The 16554-nt window shown below is 42.2% G+C and overlaps 1 protein-coding gene across 1 annotated transcript in view; it reads right to left on the bottom strand.

The window, feature by feature from the left end:
• Positions 1-301: 301 nt before the first annotated feature.
• ACAD11 (acyl-CoA dehydrogenase family member 11) overlaps positions 302-16554 on the bottom strand; it is a 1831981-nt gene continuing 1815728 nt past the window's right edge. Inside the window, exon 20 of the mRNA XM_044061525.1 lies at positions 302-609. Coding sequence (XP_043917460.1) covers positions 495-609 — 115 coding nt within the window. The 3' untranslated portion in view covers positions 302-494. The remainder of the gene's footprint in view (positions 610-16554) is intronic.

A 16554-nucleotide genomic window follows, 5' to 3' on the forward strand; every position in this document is an offset into this window, starting at 1 on the left:
GAAGATCAGACTAATGGCTGTGAGACTTGAGTATGGGCTGGTGACAAGAGGATTTACGCACATATGTCTGTTTCTATACCCCCTACACTAACGAGCTGAGGCCATATGTCAGACGTATGCTACCTAGAAAGTGTAGGCTTCGGTACCCCAGCCAGATGCTAGTGGTGAAAACCCATATGTTTGAATTACTGCAGTAGTGATATCCGCTAGGTCATCAGAGAATTACAACCTCTAAGTCCTGCAGTAATAACTCCTGAAATTAGAGATAAACATTTGGAAGGAAAAGAAGGCATCTGACGAGTCATTAAAACTGGTTTAATCAAGGAATAGACATTTCATAACATTAAAAAAGGTTATGCTAAGTATCTTTATTTGCTTTGAATTTAAATTTTAAATCAGTTTTCTTAATCAAAATTCTAACTGCAGGCTGCTTGTAAGAACTTGGCTTCAAATGGACAATTTTTGTTAGGTATATGTTTGAAAGCTTGGGGACTTTACATCCTTGCTGTCAGGTGTCTAAGCTGGTCTCTTAGCTCCATTTTTGCTATTGCTGTGAGGTGAACTTCATCAGGTCCATCTGCAATTCGTAGAGTGCGTACCATAGAATACCTGTAGGAATAAGAAGTATTATTCACACTGGGAAAAGCCGAAAGACAAACAACAACATTCACAACTGGCAAACTGCCTTTATTCTGCAAATATAACAAAAATAGAAGTTATGTCCTTACCATAACGTTCCATGTGGAGTGTTCATCTCGCCTTTGTTCTTACACATGGGTTCGGAGCCGATCCTCGGCTCCGTGCCGGCCTCTTGCAAGCTCTGCATCGAGAAGAAGCTCGAGACAATCTAATACCCACAATCCCCCTCTGCCTTTACCTCAGATCTAGTTTGCAAGCAAACCAATCTACATAATAGCACATTCATGCCATACACCTATACATATATAAACAGACACATATAAAGTATATGTGTATACCAACTATGTACACAGAATAATGACAGTAGCAAAATGCTTCTGGCCAGGCATCAAAGAACGTTCTTCCTAAGGGTGGGAGGGTGGGACTGTAAGAACAAAGGCGAGATGAACACTCCACATGGAACGTTATGGTAAGGACATAACTTCTATATGTGATAGTGTTCAATCTCGCCGCTTGTTCTTACACATGGGTAGCGTCCTAGCTCCTTGATCCTGAGGAACTCACGGAGGGCGTTCTTGGGCACAGTGGAACCAAAGGTTGCCCTGTCCCTAGAGACCTTGTCTACTTTATAATGAGAAATAAATGTATGTGGCTTAGACCAGGTAGCAGCCGCTGAAATAGCATCCAGAGGTAGGCGAGCCGCATGAGCCAAAGACGTAGATATTGATCTTGTGGAATGTCTGTTGGGTTTGTGTAAAGGGGTTGATTTGCAGAATCGTAGACATAGATTATACAATCCGTTAACCACTTAGAAAGAGTTCTTTTGGTAACTGCACGTCCTTTCCTGCTATCAGCAAAAGCCACAAAGAGTTGATCTGTTTTCCTGTGATCTTTTGTTCTATCCAAATAAAACCTTAGCTGTCTGTGAACATCCAATTTGTGTAACATATACTCCATTTTGTTGGAGTGGTTTTGAAGAAAGTGGGTAATTCAATGGACTGATTAATATTGTTAATAGAACACACTTTAGGGAGGAAGGATGAATTGGTTCAAGAGAAACTCTGTCAGAGTGAAAGATCAAATAAGGGTGCTTGATGGAGAGAGCCTGAAGTTCAGACACTCGTCTAGCAGAAGTAATGGCTACCAGAAAGAGAGTTTTCCAGGACAAAAATTTTAATGGGCAAGAAGAGGCAGGTTCAAGGGGCAACATTAATTTAGATAGCAACAAATTTAGACTCCAAGGTGACGTAGGAGATCTGACCGGTGGTCTAATATGAAAAACTCCTTTTAAAAAGGCTTTACAAAGTCTGTGAGCCATGATAGGAGCTCCACATTCTTCCACATGGAAATTCAAATGGCAGCCAATTGAACTCTTAGAGTAGCAGGAGAAGCACCCTGATGAAATAAGTCTGTTAAGAACTCTAATATCTTATTTAAAGGAGCTATAAAGGGATCAACGTGGTGTGTATTCGCCCAGAATACAAACCGTTTCCATTTGCTAGTATATGTTTTAGTAGTGGAAGCTTTATGCGAAGCCACTAGTATATCCTGGACTGCTGGTGACAAGAGATCAGACCTGGCTAAGTTGGGAATTGGAGCAGCCAAGCTGCTAGATGGAGTGACAGGAGCGGGATGGGGAACCCCTGACGAGTGAGTCAATAGATCTGGCTCTGGGTCCAGAATCCAGGGTCCCCGAATGCAGTGAATTTTCAGGAAGGGAAACCAAATTTGACGAGGCCAGAATGCAGCAATGAGGATTATCGTCCTGTGAAGGTTCCTGGCTTTCTGAAGAAATTTCGATATCAGAGGAAATGGGGGAAATGCGTATAGGAGTCCCGGGGGCCAATCGTAAACCAGTGCGTCCCTGGGGACTTCCCTGGAGGGTAATAGGGCAAAGTAGCTCCTGCATTTGGCATTCATTGGAGACGCAAACAGGTCGCAGGAAGGCTGGCCCCACGTGCGAAAAATCCTTTTCGCCACTGACTGTTTTAGAGACCACTCGTGCGGTAACAGAATTGCTCTGCTCAGCCTGTCGGCTATGACGTTGGATGACCCCGGGATGTGCGTTGCTATTAGAAAGCGACCCGTGGACTCCGCCCACTGCCAAATTCTCATGGCCTCTCTGCATAGTTGATAGGACTTGGTTCCCCCTTGTTTGTTTATGTACCAGACTACCGACATGTTGTCCGTCTGAACTGCAATAGTCCCTAGAGGAAGAAGGGGAGCAAAGTGTTGCAACGCTAGAAACACTGCCCTCAACTCTAGAACATTGATATGCAGATTGTACTCCAAATTGGTCCATTCGCCTTGGACTGTCTGTCCCTGAAAGATGCCCCCCCCAGCCTATCAGGGAAGCGTCCGTGGTCACCGTAACTGTGGGCGTGGGTAGCACAAACGGCCTCCCCTGGGAAAAGTTGCACGTTTGGAGCCACCAGTTTAGATCTGTTTTGCAAGTCTTTGTTATGAGAATCTCGTGTGTTAGAGGTAGTTGTTGAAATGACCATTGAGCAAACAGTAGCCATTGTAGAACTCTCATGTGCAGCCTTCCCAGGGGAATTGCAATAAGGGAGGCTGACATGAGGCCCAACACCTTCAGTACTAGTTTTGCAGGAGATTTCCTTGACAAAAGTAGAAGACGAATGTGAGTCTGCAGTGATAATATCCTTTCTGGGGGAAGCCTCAGAATTAATTGACGTGTGTTTAACTCTGCTCCTATGAACAAGATATTTTGTGATGGCTGAAGTAAGGATTTTCCGAAATTTACGGAGATCCCTAGGTGAACACACAGTTGAAGAACATAGTCTCTGGCCTGCAGTAGTTGGCGCGGTGGTGGCGAAAGGAGCCAGTCGTCCAGGTACGGAAACACCTGGTATCCCTGGCGTCTCAAGTGTGTCGCTACCACTGCCATGCATTTGGTGAAGACCCTGGGGGCTGAGGTCAGACCAAAGGGCAGGGCTCGAAATTGAAAGTGACTGGCTCCCAGCCGGAAGCGCAAATGATCTCTGGATGCCCTGGCCATTTTGATGTGGTAGTATGCATCCTCTAAATCTATTGAGCACATCCACTCGTCCTTTTGTAAGAATGGAAGGATCGATTGAAGCGTGACCATTCGGAACTTTTCTTTCTTGACGAAAGTATTGAGGTAGCTTAGGTCTAGAATGGGCCTCCAGTCCCCTGTTTTCTTTGGAACTAAAAAGAACCTTGAGTAAGTCTCGAATCCTTGCTGGTCCGCTGGGACTGGCTGGATGACTCTTTTCTAGCAACTTTGAAATTTCTAAAGCTGCTGGCTCTCGCAGATGGGGCGGTACATCTGGGAGTCTTTTCCTTGGAATGGGATAGGATAGGAAGGGTATGGAGTAACCTCTGGTGACTACGCTTTTTACCCACTTGTCTGTAGTTATATCTTGCCAGGCCTGAGGGTATAAAGCTAAGCGACCCCCGACTGCCTCCAGAGCAGGACAGTCGGGCCTCCTCTCAGGAGTGCTGGAAAGGTTTACCAGGGAGTGTTTCCCTGTCACCTTGATGTTGCGGACCCCCTCTGCCGCCAGGGCGGCGTCTTCCACCTCTGCCCCCTCCTCTGCCTCTAGAGGGGGCATCACCCTGTGTGCCCGAGAAAGACCCTTGGGGTTTTTGAAACCACATTTTCCCACCACGTTGCCCTTTGGGGTACGGTCTGGTTGGGGTGGAAAAACGGACTCCGACAGCAGACAGAGTCTTTCCCTCTTGTTCACACCGGGTAAGGGTCTCCTTTACCTTGGGGCCAAAAAGAGTGGCACCGTCAAATGGGGCGTTTGTAAAGGAAGACTCGAAGGCTTCCGCAAAGGAGCATAAGCGCATCCAGGATTTTCTACGAAGAGCAATCGCTGAAGCTGCTGCCCTACTCGAACCTTCGGCTGCGTAGGAAATCAGCCTCATGGACGAGTTAACAATCGATGTTAGGGTATTAAGTTGCGCTGTCACTTTCTCTGAGACAGCTGCATCTGTAGCACCCTGGAGGGTATCTCCCAACTCTTTGACTAGATCCCTCTGCAGACGTGTAAAATGGGTCAAATAGTTCAGGGACCGCATGGAAAAAGCCGCTGAACTAAAAATGCGCTTCCCATATCTATCCATCGTCCTAGAATCTTTATTATGCGGATGGACGGACGAAGAAGACTCCGACATCTCCTTTTTCGTGGCTGCAGCCACCACCATAGCGTCTACTGGAACTCCTTTTGTAAGGTAGGACTTATCCTGAGGTGCTGTGATGTACTTGTTCGGTTTTCTTGGAACAGGTTCCACTGTGTCAGGAGTCTCCCACGCCCTTCGAGCAATAAGTTCCATTAGTTCGTTGAAGGGCGGAGTGACCCAGGAGGAGGAAGGGCGAGCACCAAATGCCTTCAGCAGAACTGACTCATCCTCAGAAGGGGGAAGGGACTGCCAGTCACCTCTCTGTTTCAGGATCTCTAAAATGTCTGAAAAAGAGACATCTTCTGAAGGTGACTTAGGGGACCCCTCTGACTCATCTAAGTCAGTATCAGATGTCAAGGATTCCTGTGGAGAATCCAAGTGTCTCCTCTTACACAGTCTCTTCCTAGGGACTTCCTCGTGGGGAGCATCCGAAGAAGCCTCGGAGGAAGAGGGGGCACCCTCCAGGGGTGGCTGAGGCACTGGTGCCCGACGCTTGGATGTGGCCGTGGGTGCAGATGAAGACAAAGGCCCTTTATGGGGAGGAGAAACTGCTTCCACCGATGTGGTTGTCTGGGTAGACAACACCTTCCTCATCAGGTCGAACGCTCCCGGGTCCCGCATCGAAGAGTCTCCCGGTTCCGAAGAAATGGAAAGAATCTCCGCCACGGGCACGAAGGCATCGACCCGAGGACGGGGCCGAATCGATCCGTGCCGAGGCCCCGAGAGGGAGAGTCGGAACCGACACGTCGGTTCGACTCTCGGCCCCGGAACCAAGAACAGACCGTCGGCTCCGAGACTCCGGTACCGGGTCCGACGGAGTCGAGGTGAGGGGAACAGACCGAGAAAAGGACGGTTCTGGACCCGAGGGCTCCACAATCAGCAGATCAGCCTCTTCCGGCTCCAAAGACTGAATCGGTCTCGGAGGAGGAATGGATGGAGATAAAGGAAGGCCTTCAAGTTTCAACACCAACTGGGTGGAAACCGAAATAAGTTTAGAGAGGGCCGAATGCTCCAACAACTTCTGCACCACGCGATCCACATCGACATCCGAAAGTTTGGAGGAAGAACGGGTCGAAGGAACCGAAGACGGAGCCGACCTCAATATGGCCGAAGGAGGGAGCTCCATCACCGGTTCCAAGACTCGAGGCTCAGGAACCGACACCGGTTGAACACTCGGCCCCGAAGTCTGTGGAACCGGTGATCTAACCTTTGAAGAAGAGCTCGGAGCCGATGACTTAGGCTCCGACGTCTTCGATTCCTTAGAGGACTTCGATGCCTGGTCAGAAGCATCCAAAGCCTCTTGGAAAGCCGGTTTCAATAGACCTCTGTCCATCAGTTTCCTGCGCCTATCTGTCATGACCCTCCCACTAAAAGAGTGACAGATGGAGCAATCCTCTTGTAAGTGGAGAGGGCCAAGGCAGTAGACGCAGGAACTATGGTTGTCAGTGACCGACATTTTTTGGCCACACTGACAACGCTTGAAACCAGACTTTGCCTTCTCAGACATTGTAGAACAATATACAACTCCAGAAAAACACAGTCAAATCCTAGAAAAATTAGTCACAATCAGGTAAATGTCAAATCCGATAAATTTGTCTCAATATGGAAAAATGTGAAGGGTGTAGGCCCCGATACAAAACTACCGAAAAATAAGGTTAACGGTACCAAAGAATTACGGAACCACAACACAATCACACTTGTTAATACTGATAATATCAACTAGAATAGAATTCTTAATGAAATACAACAAAAAAAAGTTATATCTTAGCTTAGACACTCTCGAGCTAGCTCCCAACGATGCGTATGCAGCAGCGGCAAACTAGATCTGAGGTAAAGGCAGAGGGGGATTGTGGGTATTAGATTGTCTCGAGCTTCTTCTCGATGCAGAGCTTGCAAGAGGCCGGCACGGAGCCGAGGATTGGCTCCGAACCCATGTGTAAGAACAAACGGCGAGATTGAACACTATCACATTATTCTGTTTGTTTAGTCAAAGCAAACTTATGTACAGTTAAAGTGTAACACTGTGGTCAAATCATGCTGCAAGTCAAAAATATAATTTCAGTGGTAAGAAATAACATCAGCATACATTATCAAGAATTTCAGAATTACTCACTATTCACTTAGATGTTCATCATATTGATCACTGCTGCAGTAGATTTAGCTATATGGGTTACATCCTGAATACAATATAACAGCCGGACAACTTCCAAAACTTCAGGGCACCTTCCATGCACCCAAACCATCAGTTAGTTTGAGCTGAGCTGATTAAAAAAGACAGGTTTGGGCACTAAATCCCTTCAGCGCTTTCATGTCATTAAAGAGTATGCTCCTCTAAGGCTTTCAAGGATCGAAGGTCAGCTTGTGCTCTTCCTTTGCTGGGCAGATAAGTTCCCTTTGGAGAAAAAACTTCCATTTTAAAAAATTGTTTGTTTATTAATACTTTCCTGTTGTGTTTTAATGGACTGTCATGAGTCTGTACTGTAGTTTAAATGAGAGCACTCTTTATTTTCTATTAGGTTAGAAGTTGTTTATGAAGTAATTAAAAACTATTTTTAACTGTGAAGAAATTGTTTGCGGTTTACCTTTTGGGGCTGGAGAAGTGCTTTAAAGTGCTTTTTACTGTGTTTTGATATGGACAAAGTGACATTTAAAGACTTTTTAAGTTTTACCAGCTTTTACTGGTTGGTTCCTTGGGAATGAAGCACCATTTTTGGCTTGACCATGGAACAAACTGCCTGTCCCATGGCTGGTCCTTTTTCAAGCTAGAAAAAGTTAAGCAAACAGCCTTCGCTACCACAGCAGGTTAGCAATTTGCCTCAGCCACAGGTGGGTGACTCTGATGTGGCCATTAGTTAAACCTCATACCATTCACCTTTTACCCTGGATCCACTCTTATAGCACCTACAGGCACTATGGAGTGGGAGTTAGCCACAGTTTCTGTAACCGTAGGGGTCCCCTCAACTGGACTCTTGTTAGTCCTGGAAGAGGGAACAGGAAGGCGTCCCTGTTTTATCAGAATGTTGTGCCCATCTCTGAGGAAGCTGCTGCTGCCATTGATCTCACTGATGGCCCTATTTTTCCCATAAAAAGAAACAGAAAACTAAACATGTATCTACTCCTCCTCAAATTTCCTTAGGCAGGAGTAGTTTAATGGGTCTAGTTCAGGATTTAACTTAGGCTATTGACCCTTCTTATAAAATAGTTTCAGGTAAAAGAAAGAGGGACATCTCTTTTCCTATATAGATTCAAGATTCTGAATCTTGGGCAGGAAGATGAAGGGACAGAAACAGGGTTTTTTGATTTTTCTCATCTGATTTAGACTTTGAGCAGAGCTCAGTTTCTGATTCTCCCCATTGGGGGTTTCTTTTTCTCTGATACTATTTCCAGAATGTGCCACTGTTTTCGATGGGAGAACACAGAGCTTTCCCGATCACTCAAAAAACACCATGAGTTGTTACAGAAGGAATTTACAGAACCTTCACCCATTCCTCAAGTTTTGGCAGTTTTGCAGGATGTGTGTATGTGTGTGTGTGTTACTGCCTGATTTTCCTGATAGCCAGCCAGCTGTCCCTAAAAAAGCAGATAGGACATATAAAGTTTCTCAGTCTTTTAAGTTTTCATACATTCCTCCCAAAACAGCCCCAGTGGCTATAGCTTTAGTTAATTCTTATGCTGCTAAACATTTAGTTAATTCCAATCCTACTGTTTCTGATAAGGATGGGAAGATGACTGGAAAGTATGGGAAAAAAGTGTATGCTTCTGCAACTTTAATTTTCATAATTTTGAATTGTCAGGCTTGTATGTTAAAGCTTGTTCTGACTTATTGTGAAAGTATGAGGACTATTTTGTTTGCAGTTTCTTCTTGTGAGGAAAAATCTGCTTTAAATAATTTAGGTTCTTCAACTGATCAAGTCACTACTCATTGTTTGCTGTGTGTGTGTGTGTGGGGGCACACTTGCTACTTCTTCCAGGGCTATGGCCATTAGTACTGTTTTGAGGTGGTTTGCCTTTCTGCATTCTCAGAACCTCCCAGATGATGTTAAAAGGAGATTTTAAATTCTTCTTTGGATAAAGATTTAGGTTTTGGCCCTTCTGCTATAGAGGTGGTCAAAAACTGTGATTTATTTTATTTCATTTATTTAACATTTGTTTACTGGGAAAGTCCGACTTAGAACGAGCCAATTTTCAGTGGAGGCCCAGGGAGAAACGTTCCAGATGCATGTCTTTCTACCGTGGGAGGAAACCAGAGCACCCGGAAAAAACCCACACGAATGCAAGAAGGACATGCAGACTCCACACAGAAGGCATTCCAGCCAAGAATAGAACCGAAGAACCACTTGCTGTGAGGTGACAATGTTAACCTCTGCACCACTGCCCCGTCCTTGATGAAAAGGGAAAGCTGAATCAGATAATCTTTAAGAATTTTCATCCCTACTTTTCCAAATTTTCAAAAGGATTTTCTAACCCTCTTCTAATTTTGATGAAAAACAAAATAAACAGTCTCAACAACATGCAGGTAAACAGACATTTAAGAATACATGGCAAGGAGGTTCCAAAAAGAATTTTGGAACCTCTCAAAACCAAAGACAGTCCAGCAAATCAGGATGACCAGTTAAAGGACCTTGTCCCATTCCCCCACCCTGGCTGCAAGGGCGTAGCTAGACATACTCACTGTACTCAAGTGAGTACATTTTTTCTGAACATCTCTCAGAAAATGTATAGTTTAAAGAGTATATAATTGTTTAGAGTTGTATGAGCTATAATCTGCTGTACAAAACATTTTCCTAAGAAAACTGTACCTCTAAAATAGCTTTTTTATGGTTACAAGTCTCTCTGAATGCATAGGGCAGCATTTTTGAGAGTTTATTACATTTTTTAAATGTTAGGTGGGTTGTAATGGTGGTGGTGAGGGACAGCATAAGGTTTGGTAAATAGAAAATTCTGGCTAAACCCTTGCCTGGCAGATCCATTTCCCTTTTATAAAGTATGAATCTCCACTTTTGTCTTTGGCAAATGATAGTTTCACACAAATGGGTTCTGAAAATCATTCATCAAGGTTACATATGGCAGTGGGGGGAAATTCCAGCTTTCCAGGAGGCTAAATCCTCATTCAGTCTGCCAGATTTTTTTTACTTCCAGTTGTCCTTCATCACATGTGGTCCCAGGAAGTGAAAGAATCGGTTCCATCTTCCCAGGTGGGGAAGGGTGTTTTTTGTTTGAAAGAAAGAAAATTCTTGGAAACCAGTCCTAGATCTTTCTTTCCTAAACCTGTCTGTGATAGTGCCCAAATTCAAAGTAATGTCATTCCACAACCTTTACTGCTTCTTCCAAGTTTGCTGACAAAACTAGATTAAAAAGATGGTTATCACATTCCTATCCCTCCAGACTTCAGACATTTCTAAAGGTTTTGTGTGTCTGGATCACATTACTGGTTCTCAGTGTTACCTTTTGGTCTATCCACTGCACCAAGAGTATTCACAAAGTGTCCATCTCTTGTTATAGATCACTGCAAGCTACAGGACATCCACATTTTTCAATATTTAGACAGCTTGCTTATCTTTGCAGAGTATTTTTCAAAGTGTTAGAAATCTCTTACTTGGGTGAGAGAGATCTTACACAAGCTAGGCCTTCAAGAGAACATTCAAAAGTCTTTTTGACTCGTTTACACAGGATTGTGTTTCTGGGGTGTCAGCTACACACCTCATTTTAAAGAGCTTTTCTTCCGCAGGAAAAGATACACTCAGACTTCAGTTGCTGCGAGGGAATACCTCAGGATTTTTTCAGTCTCATAGCATCTATGATTTTCATGATACTCCTGGCAAGATTCCACATGAGAAATATAGAATAGTAGCTGAAGTCTCTTTGGTCCCTGCACCAACATCCTTTCTCTTTTCAAATCCCAGTGTGGGGGGTTGTCAGAAATCACTTGGTGGAGACAGCAAATATCCTTTAGTCTGGATCTCCCCTTCTCCCCCCATTCTAAAGCAGTTAGTCACTACAGACATTTCAGACGTTGCTCGGAGAGCAGTTTCAAGAGGGATAAATGTGCAGGGTGTGTGGGACACCAAGGACAGATGCAAGCATATAAATATAAAATAGATGCTTGCACTGATCAAGCCACTCAACTCTGAATTACCTTTGGACTCTTGATCCTTTACACGTTGTTACAGAAAATATCACAGTCATGCAGTACATCAACAAGCAAGGAGGAGATCCAGGTTAAATCTCCTTTGCAAACTAGCCATGTTACCTTGGGATACAGCTTCACAGCACATTTTCACTCCGGACATCCTACATTACATAAGTGCAAAATTGTGAGGCTGAGCAGACCAAGGGCAGACCCTCATAAATGGAAACTAGATCAGGGGGGTCTTCCAAGATTTCAGTCATCTGTGGGGAGTTCCTCAAATAGACATATTTGCTTCCTCTCTGAACACCCAGCTGACAAGATTCTGCTCCAGAACTCCACGCAAGAAGGCCAATAAGACAGATACATTTTCACTTCCTTGGACAGGAATGTTCCTGTATGCTTTTCCACCCTTTCTTCTGATATCTATGGTACTTCTGTAGATTCAGAAGGAATTCCTCAAGACATACCTCCCAACCTCTTAGTACAAGAAATCTGGATAAAGCCTAAAATAATGGGGGTACAAAGCCACAAAAATAAGGAAATATTTTAAATATTGCTCCTATAAATTTAGAAAGTTGTTAAAATAAAAGGATGTGTTAGCATGCATTTTCTGAAGGATATGAAGTGTGAAACTCAAATGTATGTTATTATTTAGTGACTTAATTCCTCAATTATTTGCCAGAAAACTACAAACTTTATGAAGAACAGACCAAATATATGAGACAAATCTGGGCAGTCTGCAAAAATCTGGACAGTTGAGAGGTATACCCAAAGACCATTGTGGTGGCTCCCTTCTAGCCCAGGAAACTGTCAGTTCTCCCCTCTTTTGTAAATGGCCAGAGACAGTTACCATAAGCATCTTCCCAAAATCACAGTGGTGGTGTTTGATACACTCCGACCCCCAATCAACTTCAATTGACTGCCTGGATGAAAGGGTCTTAATTCAATTTAGGTACCTGTTTACTGAGGATATGCAGTAGGTACTAAAGGAAGCAAAAAAGACTGCAACTAGAAAATCATACATGGTAAATGGAAAACAGTTTCTAGTTGATGACAAAAACATAACCATCACCTATTCAGGGTTAGTTGTTCTCTGGTTTTACAATATTTGCGTGAGTTACTATCCTATGACCTTTCTTATTCCTCCAAGGTACATTTATAAGCCATATCAGCATGTTTGCCCATGAATCCTACTCTTTCAAACACTCTCATGTCAAAATGTAATTGAAAGGGATTTTGCATAAGAGGCCTTCAAGAACACCAGTGGCCTCTCCTTAGGATGTTAATTTTGTGTTAGAGAAGCTAACACTTGCTCCATTTGAACCAGGTAACCTGGCTGACTTACGATTCTTAATATGGAAAACAGTTGCACTGATTGCTCTGACCTCTACAAGAAGGGTGTCTGACTGAAAGCTCTTTTGGTGAGTCAACTGTATCTCACTTTTCACGGAGGAAGGGCTTCTTTGAGAACTAATCCTTTTTTTAAGTCTAATGCGGTATCAGAATTTCCTTTAAAACAAACTATCCATCTCCCCATTTTCATTCTTAAACCTAAAAATGAGGGAGAAGGGATTCTCCATAGCTTGGATGTCCACAGACCACTCAGGTACTATCTTGACAGAACTAACTCTTTATAATCCTCTGATCAATTATTCATTTCTTGTAAAGGTAAGAGGAAGGGATAACCTGTGTCAAAATAGACTATTTCTAAATGTTTTTTCTAAGGCTATTACCTTTTGTTATACTCACCACAACAAAACTATTCCAGGGAGGGTCAAGGCCCATTCTACTATGGATTTTTGCAAAGGGATGGATTGTAGAGGTATTCTAGAAGCTACAACTCTGTCCTCTGTACATACTTTTACAAAGCACTATAAGCTTGATTCCTTCTCTAGGTCAAGATCAGGCTTTGCTAGGACCATTATCCAGTGGCTCTTGGACTCTTCTCCTTCCACTTCCCAAATGGAGTGAGCTATGGTAATCTACCCATACAGCTAAGGCTACTGCATCAGTGATCAATATGATGAACATAGTTCACTTGTTGTGTAAGTAAACTTACCATAATAGTAGATGTTAGAATTGATCACTGCTTCAGTAGCCACTCCCTCCATCCATCCCCTTGTTTTTTGATGTGTTGTTTATGCCAGGGTGTGGACATTTATTTTGTGTTGTTCCTAGCATTTTCCTTTCAGGGCTTAACCTCAATGACTCTATTGGCATGAAAGCTCTGAAGGTTTTGGCACCCATACCTGTCTTTTTAGTCAGCTCAGCTAAAGCTGAGGGATGGTTTGGGCACATGGAAGGTACCTGAAGCTTTGGAAGCTGGATGACTGCTATATCCTATACAGGATATAACCCATATAAACTAAGGCTTCTGCAGCAGTGTTAATTCACACATCTACTGTTATGGCAAGTTTACTTACACAAATGTATTTTCGAGATTACAAAAACAAAAAAGTCACATACTAATATCTGGCTTCCAATAACCTTTTAACCTACTGACACTATTAAATATGAAGGTGGACATTAATAGCAGCAGAAAAGAAAGAAGGATGCTTAAGTTTTGAAGAATAAAGTGTTTCATCGTAGTTTAAATATACATTGTGTTCATACCTCTCAAGCCAGAAACATCAAAAATCTGGACAAGGCCCATGAAAAATAGGTATAAATCTGTACGCTGATTAACATAAAATGTACATACATAATTACGTAACCCCACCCACCCCAATGGAATTGCGGGATACCAACTTTCAAAATAGACATCTGCTAAACAATGCTGCTAAACAAAGCAATACTGTCTCACAATGAAAATAGACTTGGGATTAAAACTTCTCTGCCCTTGAAACTCACATTCATTGAAATAGCATTGAAACCTACACCACATCCAAAGAAAATGCATCTGGCCAGTGGTGGATAAAGATTACCTTTGGGCTGTTTTCAAATCATTGGCCCCTTGCACACAAAACAAGAAACATACATGTGTCCTTTGATACACCTTCTTGACTTTATTAAATTATATTCCTTGTATAATACAGCATACTTGTTAGACCGCATTTTTAAATTTATTGTTTGAACATTTTTCCAGTAGGCAATGAAACAAAATGCATGAACCAATAATGACAAAACTGCCCAATTCAGAACATATCCATCATAAGACTCTACTTCCACACCCACACAATATATATATATGGGTCTACTTTGAAACATCTAAAACCCATAACATTGAATTTCATGACATTGAGACCAGAACATCTAAAACCCATAACATCGAATTTCATAACATCTAACACTACAAATCACAAGAAAATAACATGCCCTCCACATATAACGACACCAAACTACCAACCATACTTTTTACTATGTTTCTGCAGGGGGGAAAGCCCCCCTGCACCCCCCACACAGCCCCGTAAATTAAATATACCAACGCCAAGATCGCACTACAGTAGGAAAAAGTTAATTTCCTAACCCCAATGTATCAAGCCTCCCTACAGAAATGTAGTAAAAAGTGTTTGGTAGTATGGTGTCGTTATATGTGGAGGGGATGTTATTTTCATATGATTTGTACTGTTAGATGTTATGGGTTTTAGATGTTCTGGTCTCAATGTTATGAAATTAGACGTTATGGGTTTTAGATGTTTCAAAGGGGACCTATATATATATATATATATATATATATATATATATATATATATATATATATATAATAGAATGACAATAGTATAAGCCATCGGCATCTTGCACAGCTTCTCGCACTTATATTCAATTTCAATTTTTTTTTTGGGGGGGGGACAAACATTTTGGAAAGCTGCTAGAATACAATGTTGTCACCACGATGCATTTCACTGCCAAGTCTTGAACCCAGGACCCTGTGCACTACAGTCAGAGCAACATACCACTATGCCAAATCAGCAGTTTCCTGAAAGATAGGAAGACTGAAACTTAAATGGCTATCATTTAGTGAATTCACTTCTCACCATAGCGCTCAACCACTTAGCACAAAAAAACAGGACAAAGCCAATAATGGGGGAATACAGCCCCAAAATAGGGACAAACTTCAAATACTGATCTTATAAACCTAGAAAATTGCTAGAATAAAAGGTTTTGTGTTACCATTTATTTTCTGAAGAATATGAAGTCCGAAATTCAAATGCCTGTCATTATTTAGTGAATTCAGTTCTTCAGTGATTTGCCACAATCCTGAAAACCAATACTGATCTTATAAACTAAAAAAAATTCCTAGAATAAAAGGTTTTGTGTTGCCGTTTATTTTCTGAAGAATATGAAGTCTGAAATTCAAATGCCTGTCATTATTTAGTGAATTCAATACTTCAGTGATTTGCCACAAAACTCCTGAAAACCACAGATTTTATGGGGAACAGATCAAAAATATGAGGCATAAATTCACAAGTGTTGGCGGCTAGGGATTTTAAGTTCTTTTTACCTTGTACCTGAGTACCTCTAGCCACCAGCTGGCATTAAATTGGGCCATTCACACACACACACTTTAATAGTATTTCCTACTTCAGCCAGAATCCTGACCGTTCACCCTGGATTCCCGCTCGTCGCAGATCCTCCATTTGAATAAAAAAGGACTTCCCAAGTGCAGCCAAAGATAATCCCCGCTCACAGATAATAAAAAAGGTGCTCATAGATCCATTTGAATAAAACTGTTTCCCGCTGGCAGATCCAGCGAAAATGCGTACATACATTCATTCCAAATCAGTCAGCTGGAAATGTGTGCACTGAGCCAGACAAGCTGGTAGCCCTGACAGAGCTGATGTCATCATGCATGGAAAAAAAAAATTAAAAATAAAACAAAGCTGGGAAAAAGTCGGAAATGAAGGGGTTCCACTCGGGAATCATGGCGCCCTATTATCTGGACCCCAAAACTCGGTAAAAAAATGAGTAAAAATTGTGTTACTATGAAACTTAAGTGCCACAGTGTATTTTCCACCTCATCTTACCACAATTATGTGGCACGTTTCTTAATAAAAAGTCTCATAAACTTTTCATTAATGACACACACACATAATCCTACAGTTTACCTCACTGAGGCCCCTTGCCTGCTGTAGCTCACCCTTTAAACTCAATAAATGCATCCACATGCTCTCCCTCCTTTGGGACCACTGAGGGTAAAATTCAATGAACTTTTCAGTGCTGTCACATAGGCAGAATTAATATTTTTCAAGGGATTTCATCTAAACATTGCACACAGTAAAAGAGACAAGAATGGGTCGAAAATTCAACACAACAATGGAACTTTGATACCAAAACTGTGTTGGGATACTTTAAACAATTTAAAAAAATCTCATTTTAGAATGCTGTGCATTTAAAGAGATATCAGCTAGAGAAGAAACACATAGGCTGAAAGAAGAAATAAACTAAGGCACTGATAAAAAATACAGTGATGGTTATTTAATTTTTAGGGATATGGATACACATATTCATAGTTTCTCTATCACAATGCAACAAAAATAATTTAAGCCAACTTCACATCACAGCAGCAGATCTACATGAGAATCTGTAAAGTTAATATCAGATACTGATATTACATTAACATGTATGAAAGTTTAAGTCCAAATATGAGGCTGGTCTAATGACACATGTTTTTGCAG

This window comes from Protopterus annectens, chromosome 2.part0 (assembly GCF_019279795.1).
Source record: "Protopterus annectens isolate FY-2018-M chromosome 2.part0, PAN1.0, whole genome shotgun sequence".
In the NCBI taxonomy this organism is placed as follows: Eukaryota; Metazoa; Chordata; order Ceratodontiformes; family Protopteridae; genus Protopterus; species Protopterus annectens.